The sequence below is a fragment of the Oratosquilla oratoria genome, unplaced genomic scaffold, assembly GCF_046742065.1.
Source record: "Oratosquilla oratoria isolate Oo_2021 unplaced genomic scaffold, ASM4674206v1 SCAFFOLD115, whole genome shotgun sequence".
Lineage (NCBI taxonomy): Eukaryota > Metazoa > Arthropoda > Malacostraca > Stomatopoda > Squillidae > Oratosquilla > Oratosquilla oratoria.
The window spans coordinates 381,959-400,314 of NW_027467472.1; the positions used below are offsets into that span (position 1 = coordinate 381,959).

Below are 18,356 nucleotides of genomic sequence, written 5' to 3' on the forward strand. Positions count from 1 at the left end.
TTTTAACGATAAATATGATAAGCTACACCAATGCCAGATATACATAGTGTTAAATGACCGTAATACTATTAAAACAGCAAAAACTGGAGGGGGAGGGGTAACTGTGCTTACCACACCACACGTGCATTGCACACACGCACGCATACATTATACAATCAGGTGCCCCACCAATAGGCATTAACCTATGGCCTTGGTTAAACTAGATTCATGGGATATTTAAGTATGTCACTGCTTCGTCGTATGGTACAGTCATGAATAAGGTATATAGGTAGTTTGGTGGGTGTGCGGTTGGTGTAACGGTTCGGTGGAGCTGTTTAGCCTTCCAGCAGGCGTATGATGGAAGGTTTACCTAGCTAAATATACCTACACTTACTTGTTGTTTCGAACTTGACATTCCTTATAACCTTATTTGGATGATGAAGCTGAACACTTATGCTTTGTAGAACTGGTGTTGAGTTAGCAATTAACCAATAAGTTGAGTAATTTTGAGGAAATACTATATGTAATTGGATATTTCAATTTTGAATTGTTTTGTGGAACTAATATTTTCCATGTAGGCATTTATACAGAGAAATGCACCATAGGTATTTATAAAATATAGGCTTAAATGTATTAGGATATAATGGATGAGGTTAGGTTAGGAAGTTCAAAGTGGTACTGTGCCAAATGCAATTTTACCTTTAAGTTGGCTCTCTTTTAGTCAGAATTTTGATGTGATGCGGGTCTAGGCGAATTTACCGAAAACAATTCATCGACAACAATTTACCGACAATTCATCGACACGCTCAATTTATCGATATACACAATTCATCGAAAAAAATCTAATTTGACATGTCTAACTAACCTGACCTGACCTAAACCTAACCAACCTAACAAAACCAAACAACCTAACATAACCAAAACCTAACCAACCCAATCTAATGTAATCTTATTCGATGAATTGTGTATATCGATAAATTGTATATCGATGAATTGTATATCGATGAATTGTTGTCGATGAACTGTTGTAGGTGAATTATTGTCGGTGAATTCGCCGGATCCTTGGAGAAGGTTGAATCATGAACTAGTTTTTAATACTTCATATTATTTTGTTATATTGATGTTTCACTAGAAGAAATTATTCACCTATGTTTTTCATTTGATAACCTAACTGGAAATACCTGTTCATGAGCTAGATTGAAATTATAGATGATGCGCACAGTGACATACAAAGACAGTGATTATGAGACATGGAGACAAACAAATGTAATCATCTTAGAAGAATACTTTGCTCTTCGATGGAAAGTAGAAAATGAACACCGAGAGTAATGAAGAGAGTACTAAATTTGTTGCCACATTTCTCTCTTGGAGACCTACAGCCCCCTGTAAACCAATCTTGTACACGGGTTAAACTTATAAGTCACTTGGAAAACCATGCTGCCCGTGAGCGACTTTGTGGGTTCCCAGGAAAGAAAAGATATTTTGTGTGGTTGTTGCGAAAGTGTCGCACTATGTTGTCTGTTTGGTGATTCCACCTAGGACAATGATTTTCTAATGTTTCTGGCTTGTTACTCAGTTTAAAATGGCATATCAAACCAGTTACTCTCATTAGTTTCCATAATCATTGCGTAAGTTAGAACCCAGAATATTTAGTTTTCTATCATCTTTGAATCCATATTATTTAGTATACTACTTGCAATACCTTGCTGCAAGGTGTTGCATGATTTTCTCATAGGTCTGTCCAAGGTATCGGGGAAGCAGTCAGAGAATGTCCAAAGAAGAACGTCTTGGTTCTCACTGATCAGTCTACTATAGAAAAGAAGAAACTGTTGTGGATTATTGAACTTTATCACTTCAAACGTTGACACCACCACTTGGGTGACTAATGGTCACTATGACACCTGACATCAAGGCAAGACCCATGTGCATGCGACATGCCTTTAAGACGTGGAAATTCCCAACCCATTGAAGACTGCAGTTTTTAGTTTCACAGGCCTCTCAGGACTTAAAAATGGTCACTCCTGCTGTTAACGATTACACATCTTTCTAAGACCGACAGGCATCGGAACACAATTTGTTTATTTACTAGAATGTCAAAGGAAAGAATTGTATAGGCTGCGCTTGTCCATCGTATGACGTCACAGGACTGAAAACGAGACGATGGCCATCTTTCATGGAGAGGTATAGAGTGTACAGTTTCACATCTCTGCAACACATTAAGTAATGACAGATATGATAATATGCACACAAAAAAGTCCACGAGACTGTAAAAATAACCGAGCAAGTGGGTCTGCCCCACACCTATCATAACTTCCTTTCATTTCATTCTTTCCTTACGCTAAACCCCCAAATCCCCCCTCCCTCCCTCTCCCCCATCTTATCTATCCTGCCCTCTAACTAAAATATGCACATGCCTCGTGTCCCGCATGTCGTCATGGTACTCTTTTTCACAGATAACACAGATAGCTACTATCTGTAAGCAGCAACAGGGCTTATCTGCCACTGTTGCTGTAGTGGAAGCTTTGAACTCAGCCTCTCAGATGGTATCAAGGAAATTTTCACCTTAATGCCACATCACATTTTGCCTTGGTAAGTGTATCCTGAGCTGACCATTCCATGGGGAGAAAAAAAAAAGTCAACGAGATTACAAAAACATCGCAGGGCGTTGAACAGGAGGGAAAAGAGTTCGGCGGAGGAAGTGGGATGGGTGGTGGTGGGTTGCCTTAGCTACCTCCCTTAAAAAGGGGAAAAAGTCTTTTGATATGTGTGTGTGTGTGTTTACCTAGTTGTATTTTACGGGAAGAGGAGCTACGTTCGTGTGTGTCCCGCCTTTGTATCTCGCAGTGTCTAATTTGCTTTTAAATTCGTGAATGGTTTTTGCACACACTATTTTTTCGTCCAGTTTGTTCCAAGTGTCCACCAATCTGCGTGGAAAACTGTTCTTCAGATTTCTTCTATAACTATTTTTTTTTAGTTTCTTTCCATGTCCTCTTGTGCTTCTCTTGTCCCAATTGAACAAGTCCTCTCTATCAAGTATTTCTTTGCCCTTCATGATTCTATAGATAGTTAGGTCACCTCTCTTCTTTGCTCCAAACTCGGTAACTCCAGTTTAGCTAGTCTCTCCTCATAAGACAAGTTTAAAAGTGCAGGAGCCATTTTTGTGGCTGCTCTCTTGATTCTTTCAATTTTCTTTATATTCTTTTTGGTACTGGGTGACCACAATGTCGCCGCATATTCCAATGTGACTAATATATATATATATTTTTAATAATTTCTTCGTCAGGTAAATGCCACTTTTATTGATCTTAGCAAGTTATAGGATTCTCCGAAAATTTTGTTTATTTGTTTATCATAGGACAAGTTGTTTGAGATAATTACTCCCAGATATTTTCAGATCCCACTTTCTTCATAGTTCCAATTTTATAATGTCCCGATATTCTATTTTTACTTTTTTCCAAACTCAATTATGGTATACTTCTTAATGTTGAAGTCTACTTCCCATTTCTGACTCCACTTCCAAACCTTATTCAGGTATTCCTATAGTGATTCGCAATCCGTTTCTGTTTTTACTTTCCTCAACAATTTAACGTCGTCTGCAAAGAAGCTTATGTAACATTCCACATCTTCATCCATGTCATTCACATATATAGCAAACATTATTAGAGCCAATACAGACCCTTGCGGAACTCCTCTAATCACCTCCTTCCAACCTGAATATTTTTCTCTGAATACTACTCTCATCTTTGTACCATTCAGGAAGTCCTCCATCCAGTTTAGCCGGTTGCCTTGTATCCCTCCCATGTTTTCCTTTTTTTTTATAATTCTTTATGTGGCGCCTTGTCGAAAGTTTTTGTAAGTCCAAGAAAGCACAATCAGACCATCCATCCCTTTCTTGTGTTATATCTATTAGTCTTGAGTAAAAACAGATTAAATTTGTGATACGTGATCTTCTCTGTCTGAACCCAAATTATCTTGGGTTTATTATATTTTCTACCAGGTGTTTTATTCATCTATTCCTGATAATTTTCTCACAAATTTTGGCTATAATCTTGTTAGTGAGATCGGTCTATAGTTAGTTGGTTCTTCCTTGTTCCCTCCTTTATGTATTGGTGCAATGTTGACATTTTTCCAGTGTTTTGGTATTTTTCCTTCTTTAAGTGAGCAACTTATTATGTTATATATTTTGTCCATTGGTTCCTCTTTGCATTCTTTTAGAATCCAATTTGCAATTCCGTCCGGGCCATGCGATTTCCTAACATAAAAGTTTGTTAAATGTTCCATTATTTCTTCTTGTGTTATTATTATTTCGCCCATGGAGGAAGATCACACTTCACTTCCTTCGTCCCAATACTGTGCCTTCTCACTAGTGAAAGCCAACTGGAAGTGATTATTCATGACTTCGGCCATTTCTAGATCTTCTGTGTATTCTGTATTTCCTTGGCGTAGTTTCACCATTTCCTATTTATTTTTAAGTTTACCATTCACATATCTATAGAATAGTTTGGATTGCGCTTTGCATTTTTCTATAATGTTCCTTTTGTTTCCTCTCTTCGTACTTTTACATACTCATTTATATAGTTTATATATATTTGCCATTTCCATTTTTTTTTTTTTCTCCATCGTTTCTAAACTCGGATTCTTCTATCTTTTGCATCTTCCGTTGAACCAGCATTTAATGTACACACTCTCTTATTTTTGTCTTGGTACGTGCCTATTCACTTCTTCATTATAATCATCCATAAAGATCTCCCATTTCTCCTCCACTTTTGTCTCTTCCATGTAGAATTTTTACCAATTTGCATTCTGAAAGAATTTCTTTAATTTTCCAAAGTCCGTTTTGTTGTACATCAATCTTCCTTCCCTACACTTTTCATTTCTCTCCATATATAATTCTTCCTTTCAGTCTCTTTAAGTATATGGTCACTCCAAGTGGTGTCTTGTATTCAATTCTATGCACAATTTCAGCTTCTGTTGTAAATATTGAATCCAGTCTCGACGGTTGCTCATACCTTTTGTATCTGGTGTTTTCATTGACCCACTGTGTCATTGCATATTCCATGGTCATGTCCAGTAATACATCACCCCACAAGTCTTCTCCGCTTTTCACTGCCATATATATATTACATATATATATATATATATATATATAGAGAGAGAGAGAGAGAGAGAGAGAGAGAGAGAGAGATAGACACACACACACATACATATATATATACATATATATGTGTGTGTGTATAGTACATATATATGTATATATATAGACATATATACATATATATAGACATATATATATGCATATATATACACATATATATATACAAATATATATATATATATATATATGCATGCATGTATGTATGTATGTATGTATATGGTCACTCCAATTGGTGTCTTGTATTCAATTTTATGCACAATTTCAGCTTCTGTTGTAGATATTAAATCCAGTCTCGACGGTTCCTTATTACTTTTGAATCTGGTGTTTTCATTGACCCACTGTGCCATTGCATATTCCATGGTCATGTCCAGTAATACATTACCCCGCAAGTCTTCTCCGCTTTTCACTGTCATATATATATATATATATATATATATATATATATATATATATATATATGTATATATATATATGTATATATATAGAGACATATATATACATGTATATATATATAGACACACACACACACGTATATATATATATATATATATATGTATATGACACACACACACATATATATGTATATATAGACATATATATATACATATACATATATATACACTATATATATATACATATATATAGACACATATATATGTATATATATACATATACATATGTATACATATATATATATATATATGTATATATATATATATTATATATATATATATATTTATATATATAGAGATTGACCTCTCATTACCGGACACCGCATTACCGGATATCGGATGCAACGGACAAAATCCGCTGGTCCGGTCCGACAGTCTAAATTTCGCGGGTAGGGTGAATGCGTCCGTTAGTTCGGCGTTTGTCCGCTGAGTGGCTGATGGCGTGATGGCGCGCACTTTGTTTTGTTTACTAGTTAACAAGATCGTGATCGGAAGAGGAGGTAGTGGCGGTTAAACCCAAGATGTCGGAGGTGCGCCAGGCTATTGACACGCTCATAACTTACGTTGATCTCTCTGCTAACGGTGACGTTCAGGCTTATTATGAACATTTGCGCACTTTAAGAGAATTATTGATTCGTGAACAGTATCAGAAAGGGAAACAGTTAAAATTGGACTCCTTTTTCAAGCGGAAAACCACTCCTGAACCAGACTTTCAAGGTTTTGAATCAGAGTCACCACAGCCAGGCACCTCGCGCTCTTTGTCACCACAGCCAGGCACCTCGCGCTCACTGCCAACACATCCTGGCAGTGCTAGACCTGTAGTGGAGTATAGCAGCTCCTCTGACTCAGAGTAGTTGCTACTTTGAGTCCCACTATACGATCACGGCAAAAAGAAGACTCATCTCTCCCCACATAAGGTAAATAAAAATTACAATAGTACAGTATTATTAGTATTAGTACATACTAATTACATTATTACAGGTATTTTGGTATTAATATGTATGTACGTATACTATGATTTTATAGAACAGAGGTGATCTCCCCCCCAATACACACACACACACAAAAACCACTCCAAATCAACGGATTATTCACATCAACGGACACCGTTACCCCCCTTTTAGTCCGTTAATGAGAGGTCAATCTGTATATACATATATATATATATATGTATATATATATATATATACATATATATATATACATGTATATATATATATATATGTATATACATATATATATATACATATGTATATACACATACATATATATATACATATATATAGATATATATATATATAGATATATATATGTACATATATATATACATATATATATATATATATATATATATATATATATATATATATATGTATATATCTACTATAATAATGTAGTAGCCTCTGTCTGTGTATTTGTTTGTTCACGAACTCCTACGATTTTGGGTAACTATAATTCATTTCCAAACAAATTATTTTGGTTAGTGTTAAGGGTGAAAGTTAGCTGGGGCATGGTTAGGTTAGTCATTATTCATGAACTCCTAGGTTTTTGCAGATAGACCTCTATAACCATATATATTTTCAAACCTTATAACCCAAAGTACTTGGATAACTATCTTTCATTTGTCTGCCTGTTTGTTTGTTCACGAACTCCTGCCGTTCCCTGACGTCTGCATCTAGCGTGAAGGTGACACCCTTAGTACAAGTGTCTACAGAAAGCACACACACACAGACAGACTGTTGGACTTTGATAGCTACCATCCAGATTGCCACAAGAGGAATGTGATCAGGACTTTATGGAACAGAGCAGATAAATTCTGTTCTTCTGTGGAATCCTAGAAGGCTGAAAGAAAATATCGTTTACAGGTCTTCCGGGACAACGGCTATCCCAGCAGAACAATACGGAAATGGACAAAGACACGAACCACCAACACCCCAGAACAAAGTCCACAAATCACACCCAGAGTCACCATCCCCTATATCAAAGGAGCATATGAGGTTACTGCAAGAGTCTTACGAGACAATGGAGTACAAGTGGCACACAAACCCCTCAATACTTTGCACCGAAATCTCACCAAAGTCAAAGACACCGAAGAACATACACAATTGTCCTGTGTAGTTTACTGCATAGGCTACACGGACTGTGACACGAACGTAGGAGAAACACAGAAGAAATTGGCCACAAGAGTACAAGAACACCAACGTGCAGTTAGGCGAGAAAATCCGAAATCGGCCCTGTACAATCACACTACAGAATACCAACACAGGATTGATTGGGATGGAGTGACAACTCTACGCAAAAAAAAAAATATATATATATATAGATAGATAGATAGATAGATAGATAGATAGATAGATAGATAGATAGATAGATAGATAGATAGATAAATAAATAAATAAATAAATAAATAAAATAACAAAAAGAAAATCCTATTCTTGGAAGCATGGGTAACTAAGAGCAATTACATAAACAGGTGCATTGATCTCAATCCTATTTACCTAGGAACGAGGAGTAACGCAGTCTAATTCCTTTGTTCTGTTTTTCCAGTCTCAGTCTTTTTCGACCTGATATTTGTTCACCTGGTGGCTTTTGTCCGACCTCCTTTCTCGAAGGCGCTCTCCTAGGGCACCTTTTCAACCCCCCCCCCCCTTCCCGTGACTTTTGTCCATTTTCAGTTTTAGTCTACTTCCCTTTACTGTTCTATCTTCTTTTTTTTTTATCTTCTTTGTATCTTTTATTTTCTGATTGTAATGTAGTCATTTGTTATTGAGACATGCTCCTCCTTCTGTTCCCCCATCCTTCTTTGGGGGAATTTGGTCCACTTTCATTTCCGTCTTTGGACTATGTTCTGGATTTTTTTTACATTTGGGTTACGTATTGTTGCTTATTTGCCATACTTGTTTTATGTTCACAGCCATTTAACTGTTTATTTTGTTTGGTTTTTATTTGTCTGATTGCAGTTTAGTCGTTTGTTCTTGACACTTCATTGTGGGACATTTGGTCCACCTCCATTTGCGTCTCTGTCCTATGTTCTGATGTTTTTACGTTAGTGTTACGTGCTCACGCTTTATTGCTACACTTGTTTTATGTTCACAGCCCTGTTTGGTTTATTTCTATTTGCATGTTTTTTATTGTATCAATATTTCATTTCAATTGTAGTGTTTTTTTCTTATTGTAATTAAGTCGTTTGTTTTTTGACACTTCATTGCGGACATTTGGTTCACCGCCATTTGCATCTCTGTCCTATGTTCTGATGTTTTTACGTTAATGTTCGTTTGATGCTTTTTGCTACACTTGTTTTATGTTCATAAGCCATGTAACTTTTTTATTTCTATTTTATTTGGTACCAATATTTCATTCCAATTGTAGTGTATTTGATATTGTAAAGAGGTTTGCTTTGTACATGTGTTTTAGAGTGTGAACCTTTCCCAGGTTTACCACTTTGACGATTTATAAGGGAGTTCACAATCTTGTAACCATTATACCCACTGAGGACGATTCCTGGACGGGAATCGAAACGTCGGGCAAATAAACCCCTCAACCGAGTCTGGTGTTTACAGTTTTTCCAATATATATATATATATATGTGTGTGTGTATTTACCTAGTTGTATTTACCTAGTTGTATTTTACGGGAAGGGGAGCTATGCTCGTGGGGTCCCGTCTTCATATCTCATTTTATCTAAACTATTTTTAAATTCATGTATTGTTTTTGCACACACCACTTTCTCATCTAACTTGTTCCAACTGTCTATTGCTCTGTGAGGAAAGCTGTTCTTTTTCAAATCTCTTCTATAGCTGTCTTTTTTTATTTTCTTTCCGTGTCCTCTTGTATTTCTGTCATCCCATTTTATCAGATTCTCTCTATCAGTAATTTCTATGCCTTTCATGATTCTGTAAATAGCTATCAAATCTCCTCTCTCTCTTCTTTGCTCTAGTGTCTGTAGTTTAAGTTTTTGTAGTCTCTCTTCATATGATAGTTTTGAGAGTGTTGGTGCCAATTTTGTAATTGCTCTTTGTATTCTTTCAAGTTTTTTTATACATTTTTTTGTACTTGGTGACCATATCATTGCTGCATATTCCAATCTTGGTCTTATCAGGGTGATTAGGATTTTCCTCACCATTTCTTCATCCAGGTATGTAAATGCCACTTTGATTGTTCTTATTAAATTATAAGTTTCTCCAAAAATCTTATTTATATGTTTCTCAGGTGACATATTATTCATAACAATGACTCCCAGGTCCTTCTCATTTTCTACTTTTTTTTATTCCTTCTTCTCCCAAATTATATGATCCTGTTATTCTGTTTTTGCTTTTTCCAAATTCCATTATACTACACTTTTTTGTATTGAACTCCATCTCCCACTTCCTACTCCATTCTTGTACTTTATTTAGATCTCTCTGTAGTGATTCACAATCTTCTTCAGTTTTCACTCTTTTCAGTAATTTTGCATCATCTGCAAAGAAGCTCATATAGCTTTCAATTCTTTCATCCATATCATTAATATATATAGCAAACATTATTGGGGCCAGAACTGTTCCCTGCGGGACACCGCTTATTACTTCATTCCATTTTGAGTGCTGATCTCTTATCACTACTCTCATTTTTCTTTCTTGCAAAAAGTCTTCCATCCAATTTAGCAATTTTCCTTGTATTCCTCCTTCATATTCTAATTTCTTAAGCAACTTCTTATGTGGTACTTTGTCAAAAGCTTTTTTTAGGTCTAGAAATGCACAATCAGCCCATCCATCTCTTTCTTGTATTATATCTATTAGCCTTGAATAGAAACATATTAAATTGGTGACGCATGATCGTCCTTGTCTGAATCCAAATTGCCTTGGATTTAGTACGTTGTTTTTTTCCAAGTATTTTACCCATCTACTTTTGATAATTCTTTCACATATTTTTGCTATTGTACTTGTTAGAGAGACTGGTCTATAGTTGGTAGGTTCTTCTTTATTTCCTCCTTTATATATAGGTACTATATTTGCTTTTTTCCAATCTTCTGGAACTTTTCCTTCTTTTAAGGAACTGCTTATTATGCTATGTATTTTGTCTGCCAGTTCATTCCTGCATTCTTTCAGAATCCAGTTTGCTATTTCATCTGGCCCATGCGATTTTCTGACATCAAAATTACCCAAGTGTGTCAATATTTCATTCTTTGTTACTTCTATTTCTTCCATAGGGGGACTTTTTCCTTCCACTCAATCTCTTCAGGTTGTATATTTTCCCTTGTAAACACTGATTTAAAATGTTTGTTCATAATTTCTGCCATTTCCATTTCCTCAGTGTATTCAACTCCTCCTTGTCTTAATTTCTCCAAGTCTTGTTTGTTTTTCAGTTTATTGTTTACAAATCTGTAGAATAGTTTTGGTTGATCTTTACACTTTTCTATAACATCTTTTTCATATTTTCTTTTTTCCTCTCTGCACTTTTGTACATATTCATTTCTATAACCAGTATATATTTTCCATTTTTCAGGTCTTCTGTCTTTTTTCCATCTGGTCCAGGCTTTGTCTCTTTTGTCTTTTAACTCCCTACAACTTTTGTTGTACCAGCATTTTACATATTCTTTTTCTTGTTTTTGTCTTGGGACATACTTTTCCACTCCTTTTTTGTAAATTTTTGTCAAAATATTCCATTTCTCTTCCACTGATGTTTCTTCTTTGTATATTTCTTCCCAGTTTTCTTGTTGGAAGAATTCTCTTATTTTATCAAAGTTTGTTTTTTCATACATCATTCTTCCTTTTCTATATTGTTCATTTCTTTTCATATATTTTTCTTCATTAAGTTCCAGTTCAATCAATATGTGGTCACTTTTACCTATTGGTGTTTTATATTCAATCTTGTCCACTATTCTAGGTTCAGATGTAATTATTAAGTCTAGCCTCGATGGTTCTTCTTCATTTCTATACCTAGTGTTCTCTTGTATCCATTGTGTCATTGAATGGTCAGTAATCATCTCAAGTAGAGCATTTCCCCATGAGTCATCACCACTCTTTACTGTCATTTCTTCCCAGCAGATTTCTTTGCAATTAAAGTCGCTCATCATAACTATTCTTCCTCCGTCTTCCATTATTTTAGTTAATGCTATCTTTGTGTCCTCTAACATACTTTTATGTTCACTCTCCTCCCATGAGGCTGTTTTCGGAGGCACATAATTGATCACTTATTTTCTGCTCTTCTTATCTCGGTCTTCCACTTCTATCATAATCATCTCTACTGTATTCTTTCCATATATGACACCTTTCACGTTTATATCCTTCTTAGTCAGGAACATAACTCCACCCCCTTGTTTTTTCTCTCTGTTTCTAATCCAATAATTGTATGTATCATTTCCTACACTGTTGGGTGGTAGTGGGTCTTTTAATTTTGTTTCTACAATTCCCATTATGTCCGGTTCTTTTTCTTTCAAATAATCATTCAGTTCATTCAATCCTGTTATCAATCCATCTATATTTGTGTAAGACACTCTTAGTTTTCTGCCACTTCCATTGTGTTCTCTGTTTCCCTTATGTTTTTCTTTAGTATGTCGAACTGCTTTATTTTCATGTTCACTACTCTCCAATAGAATCTCTCTTTCTCTGACTCCGTTCTTTCCTCGTTTTTTGCCTTAGCTTCAATTCTTTTCTGCTTTTCTGCCTCTCTTTCCTCCTTATTCATTTCTCTTTTTATCCATACCTTTTTATATTGATCATTTGTTGCTAGTTTCCCTGTCTTGGATAGAATTTTCTCTGCCGTTGTTTGTGACCTGAATTTAATCTTAATTGGTCTGGACTTATCTGTACTATATTTTCCGAGTCTGAATTTTTCCTCAATTTCCTTTATAATTTCTGGTTCATCTTCCTGGACTAATTTTAATAAACTGCTTACTCTTTCATTTTCCTCCTTGATTCTTGCGGTTCTATCTGGGTTATGTTTCTCTTCCATTCCTAATATAATTATACATTTCTTTTTGTCAGCTAATTCTCTTACTATATTCTCCTTCTGTCTCATCACTTTAATAACTGAGTCTTCATTATGTTCTTTCAATTGCTGTTTGACTATGTCAGTGAATGAAACCTTATTCCCTTCTTGGGTTGTTCTCCAATTTTTAGCTTCTGTAGCTATTTTCTCTCTGTTTTCATTACTATTCTTCTTCAATTTCTCATTCTCCTCCTTTACATTTCCTAACTGTCTTTTTAGGTCCTCTATTTCTTCAGTTAAGTTTCTGTTAGCCTTCTCTAGTTGTTCCAACCTTTCAATTCTCTGGAAAATGGAGTCTACATTACCTAACTTACGTTCCAAGTCCTCGATCACCTTATCAACTCTCTCCTCTAGTCTTATCAGTCGGGGGGGAGGGGGGGTTGTGTCCCCCCCACCCTCTTTAAATCCCTGGAACATATTCTCGTCACTTTCTACTGTATTGCTCCTCTCTATACTTCTAATCTTTACATTTTTATTAGACATTTCATCCTCACTCAGTCTTTTGTTTACCTTTCGCTTGTCTGGCTGGGCCAAGTCTACTCCCTCCTCATTTCCTTCCATTTCCCTCAGTAATCCCTCCCCTTTTCCTCTTTCCCTACTTTCCCACTACTCCACGAGCAATTTCCCCCCCACCCTGTAAAAACACTAGGCACTTCTCTTTGCGTTGGGATCCACAGACTTCAGTTTTCTTCAGAACGTCATCCAAGCCGTCCATTCGCTGAAGTGTGTGTGTGTGTGTGTGTGTGTGTGTGTGTGTGTGTGTGTGTGTGTGTTTGTGTGTGTGTGTGTGTGTATTTACCTAGTTGTATTTACCTAGTATTGTACGGGAAGGGGACCTATGCTCGTGGTGTCCCGTCTTCATATCTCATTTTATATAAACTGTTTTTAAATTCATGTATTGTTTTTGCACACCACTTTCTCATCTAACTTGTTCCAAATGTCTATTACTCTGTAGGGAAAGCTGTTCTTTTTTAGATCTCTTCTATAACTGTCTTGATTTTCTTTCCGTGTCCTCTTGTATTTCTATCATCCCATTTTATTAGATCCTCCCTATCAATAGTTTCTATGCCTTTCATGATTCTATAAATATTTATTAAATCTCCTCTCTCTCTTCTTTACTCTAATGTCTGTAGCTCAAGTTTTGCTAGTCTCTCTTCATATCATAGTTTTTGAGTGTTGGTGCCAATTTTGTAATTGCTCTTTGTATTCTTTCAAGTTTTGTTATACATTTTTTGTACTTGGTGACCACATCGTTGCTGCATATTCCAATCTTGGTCTTATCAAAGTGACTAGTATTTTCTTCACCATTTCTTCATCCAGGTATGTAAATGTCACTTTGATTGTTCTTATTAAATTATAAGTTTCTCCAAAAATCTTGGTTTATATGTTTCTCAGGCGACATATCATTCATAGTAATGACTCCCAGGTCCTTCATATTTTCTATCTTTTATTCCTTCTCCTCCCAATTTATATGATCATACTATGCATTTTTTTTTTTTTTTTTTTTGCTTCTTCCAAATTCAATTGTACTACACTTCTTAGTATTGAACTCCATCTCCCACTGCCTGCTCCATTCCCATACTTTATTGAGATCACTCTTTAGTGACTCACAATCTTCTTCAGTGTTCACTTTTTTCAACAGTTTTGCATCATCCGCAAAGAATTTCATATAACTTTCAATTCCTTCATCCATATCATTAATATATATAGCAAACATTATTGGGGTCAGAACTGTTCCTTGTGGAACACCACTTATCACTTCATCCCAATTAGAGTGTTTGTCTCTTATCACCACTCTCATTTTTCTTTCTTGCAAAAAGTCTTCCATCCATTTAAGCAGTTTGCCCTGTATTCCTCCTGTAGTTTCTAATTTCTTAAGCAACTTCTTATGTGGCACCTTATCAAAAGCTTTTTTCAGGTCTAGAAATTCACAATCAGCCCATCCATCTCTTTCTTGTATTATATCTATTAGCCTTGAATAGAAACATATTAAGTTTGTGACGCATGATCGTCCTTGTGTGAATCCAAATTGCCTTGGGTTTAGTACGTTGTTTTTTTCTAAATGCCTTACCCATCTACTTTTGATCATTCTTTCACAAATTTTGCTATCGTGCTTGTTAGAGAGACTGGTCTATAGTTTGTAGGGTCTCCTTTCAGGAGACAATGTTAGGACAACTAGGACCAATACTGAGTGGAGTTGTGAGAACTTCGATGAGAGCATCTCACGTGACACGCAGACTCTCCAACTCAACCCAGGCGTCGCAGGTTTCTCTTGAAATTTCACCAAGAGTTTGCCTGTACGACGTTCCTTCGAGAATCACAGTCAAGGGACTACAACCCAAAGCTCCCGTTACCTTAAAGGCCTCACTCATCAGCACAAAACAGCGCGAGGTGAGGCTTCAAAGGACTTGTCATCCTCGTTTGTTTCTCAGAAAAAAGAACATTTTTCTTGCGGTAACACATGGGTGGGAAGAGAGTAAAACGATGGGTATACAAATCATACTTAGGGAATTTATTTCTGTACACAGTTTGTGTCTAATGCCCACTACATCGCTGATGACAAGGGAGAAGTGAATGTTAGTCGAGATGTTTCTGTTGGTGGTTCATACAAGGGCGTACTTCCAATGGGTCTTTTGACCACACTCAAGCCTGCCCCAGGAGTCTTCAAGTATGCCAGGGTACTGAAGAATGACGTCGCACCAGAAACTGTGAGTAGGTGTACAGTACCGTACTGCATTTTCAAAAGTGCATCACATGAATACAAGCCCTATTGAAACCCTTGTTTATTGTTTTGTTGTGAGAGCAGGTGCAGGTGTCATTGTATCAGGGCCACGTGCCTGTTGAGGCTCACTTCATGAAGAATGAGTCCTCTCGCCCCGAGGCCATCACCACATGCCACATGGAGAGACACGTCATGGGCCCTGGAGTTCGTCGTATCCCCGTGAGGAAGGGTCGGCTCCGGGGAACACTATTCCTCCCCTCCGGACCTGGACCTTTTCCCGGAGTTCTTGATACTTTTGGACGTGCTAGTGGAGTTGTCGAGATAAAAGCAGGCAAGTGTCTTATGTTAATTACATAATAATTTCAATCCATACTCTATATTCCAATGACTATTGCCGAGAAAAAAACCGCACTCCATTTCTTAGCGTACCAATTTACAATCCTCTTCATATTTCACTCTCTTCATAGTCTTAGCACCAGAGCCCTTACATGCCAAAGTGTCACCTTGGGGCAAAGTTCTCAGTGATGCCCCCACCCCCACCCCATCACCACTTCCCATCTCCACCATCCCTTACTGGTTTGTGAAATAACAATAATAAAGTAAATTAAATTTGTATTTAATGCCCCTATTGCAGAAAGGATAAGGAAAAAATATTTCACATTCTGTTGATTCTAATGCAAATATCATATACTATATAATGGTAAAATATTCAGGGTTCCTTTGACCTTTTTTTTAATAACTAGTTTGTCAGCCTTGTGGGCGGCATGTCCAGACTAGAATTGCTGCCTCCCTAAATGTGCTGCTCTTGGACATATGCCCCATGTGAGGGCCCTGCTTAGCACCATCTGCAAAAATGTTCGCAGTATTCTCTTCCCGATTCATTATGTCATTCATACAGGACTGGAACATAACAGGTGCCAAAACTGACTCCTGGGGCTGCTTTGCTTCCAGCTGCAAAGTATGAGGCTGATAATTTTAACAGAATCTACCAACGCATTTACTAATATATGATGTCAGGTATGCCCGTCACCCCCCATTGGCTGTGGTAGGCTAATAATAGCTCTAACCAAGACGTTCCTATGGTGCTAGTCAAGGACATGGGTGTATTTACCTAGTTGTATCTTATGGGAAGGGGAGCTATGCTCGTGATGTCCCGTCTCTTTATCTTGCCATGTCCAATTTGTCCTTAAATTTGTGTAATGTTTTGCACACACTATTGTTTCGTCAAGTGTATTTCATACATCCTCCACTCTGCAACTAGAAGCAAAGCAGCCCCAGGGCTCGGTTTTGGCACCTGTTATGTTCAAGTTGAGCACGAGCAGTGGTCGTCACTCAGGTCAGGTCAACTGGGTAGCTGCTTCAAATAGTGATATGGCGAGTGGTTGTGTTAGTGTTCAGCGCCGATGAGGTACAATCTCTACTTAGTAGAATTGAAGCCTTGAAGGATGCTGTAAAGTGCCTTAAAGAGGAGAATCGTGTTCTCCACTCGAAGGCCCAAAATACAGAAGAAAAACCAAGTTTGGAGCCTGTATGGATAACGGTGACAAAGAAGATGTGAAAACATGGGACAAAGTCTTCACCAGACCTGCTCGATTGCAGGAACTTGTTGCAAGCTCTCGCGGGTCTACAGGAAGAAGAAACAAAGGAAATCCAAGACAAGAAGGGAAAGGCAGACGCTGGATCCCTGCCCTCAGGTAAGATTTTGGTTGTAGGAGACAGTCAAGTGAGGTACTTAGACAGGGCTTTCTGTGATAAAGATAGGAAGCATAGGACACAGGTGTGTTTTCCCGGCACGGGGATAGGTGATGTTAAAGATAAAATTGAAGAGTGTTTAGTAGGGGAAGGTAGGGACCCTGTCGTTTGCTTGAGTGCTGGGGGTAATGGCATAGGTAAGTTAGGGAGTAAGGAATTGTTTGTGCGGTTCCGGGATGCGCTAGACAAGATTATGAATAAGGGAGGTGTTCCTGTTGTATGTGGAATCCTTCCAAGGCGTAGAGTTGGAGGTATGTGGCATTCCAGGGCTATTGCAATGAATTGCAGGCTGGCAAAACATTGTAAGGCCAATGGAGGGGCATTTGTCGACAACTGGGATCACTTTTACGGTAAGAATCATCTGTATACAAGGGACGGGGTGCACTTGTCGCCCACAGGATTTCAGCTACTTGCTAAATCCATTGAGCGAGTAGGCATCCAGCAGGGTTTTTCAGGTAGGTTACGTGGGAATAGGGGGGGGGAGTATCAGAATATAGTTTAGGATGTAGAAACAGCTCAGAGAGGGACTGTGAAAAGAATTACCAAAGCAGGTGGAGGGAGGATAGATTTAAAGTTTACTATACAAATAGCAGAAGCGTAATAAACAAAATTTATTTGCTGCAAGGTAAAGCATGCGTAGAGAATTTTGATATCAGTTATTACTGAATCCTGGATCAACATGGCTGATAAACATTTCCTTCCGGAAATCGAAATAGAAGGATATAAGTTTTTTCACAAGGACATGGTTGGCAGGAGTGGGGGAGGAGTTGCACTTTTCGTTAAAAATACAATAAACTGTATTATCAACAATTCGATTAAGAGGATAGTACGGAATCTGTTTGGGTGGAGATTATAGGCAAGAATAAGAAAGTTATTATTGGCGTCCTGTATAGACCTCCTAACCTCAGCATTGACCAGACTGATCCCCTGATTCATGAAATTTGCAGAACATCCCAGTGCAAAAAGTGTGTGATTATGGGAGATTTTTATTGTAGAAACATTGACTGGGAAATTTTAGTAGGAGATCAGGTGAAAAAAATTCTTAGATATAGTGCAGGATAATTTCCTAAAACAAATGATTACCGATCCTATGAGGGGAGAAAATACTCTGGACCTACTTTTAACTAATAATGAGCACCTAATGAGTAATGTAAAAGTGGGAGATAATCTAGGCTCTAGCAATCATCAAGAAATAAGATTTAATATTATTTGTGAAGAATTAAAAAATATCAATAACGTCCAAGTACCAGACTTCAAGAGAGCCAACTTTGACAATATAAAAACCTATTTAAAATTGAATATGATATGTCATAAGAATGGTTCGGACATCA

General features: G+C 37.1%; 1 protein-coding gene across 5 annotated transcripts in view; it reads left to right on the forward strand.

Moving 5' to 3' along the window:
• LOC143022538 (peroxisomal succinyl-coenzyme A thioesterase-like) overlaps nucleotides 1-18,356 on the forward strand; it is a 29,904-nt gene that overhangs the window by 4,014 nt on the left and 7,534 nt on the right. The window contains exons 2-5 of one of the 5 annotated variants that reach the window (XM_076180801.1): nucleotides 2,433-2,568; nucleotides 14,709-14,942; nucleotides 15,080-15,259; nucleotides 15,358-15,604. In XM_076180801.1, coding sequence (XP_076036916.1) covers nucleotides 14,715-14,942; nucleotides 15,080-15,259; nucleotides 15,358-15,604 — 655 coding nt within the window. In that variant the 5' untranslated portion in view covers nucleotides 2,433-2,568; nucleotides 14,709-14,714. Of the gene's footprint in view, nucleotides 1-2,432; nucleotides 2,569-6,272; nucleotides 6,504-14,695; nucleotides 14,943-15,079; nucleotides 15,260-15,357; nucleotides 15,605-18,356 lie in introns of all 5 variants that reach the window. The other 4 variants (XM_076180798.1, XM_076180799.1, XM_076180797.1 and 1 more) reach the window with 4 other exon arrangements.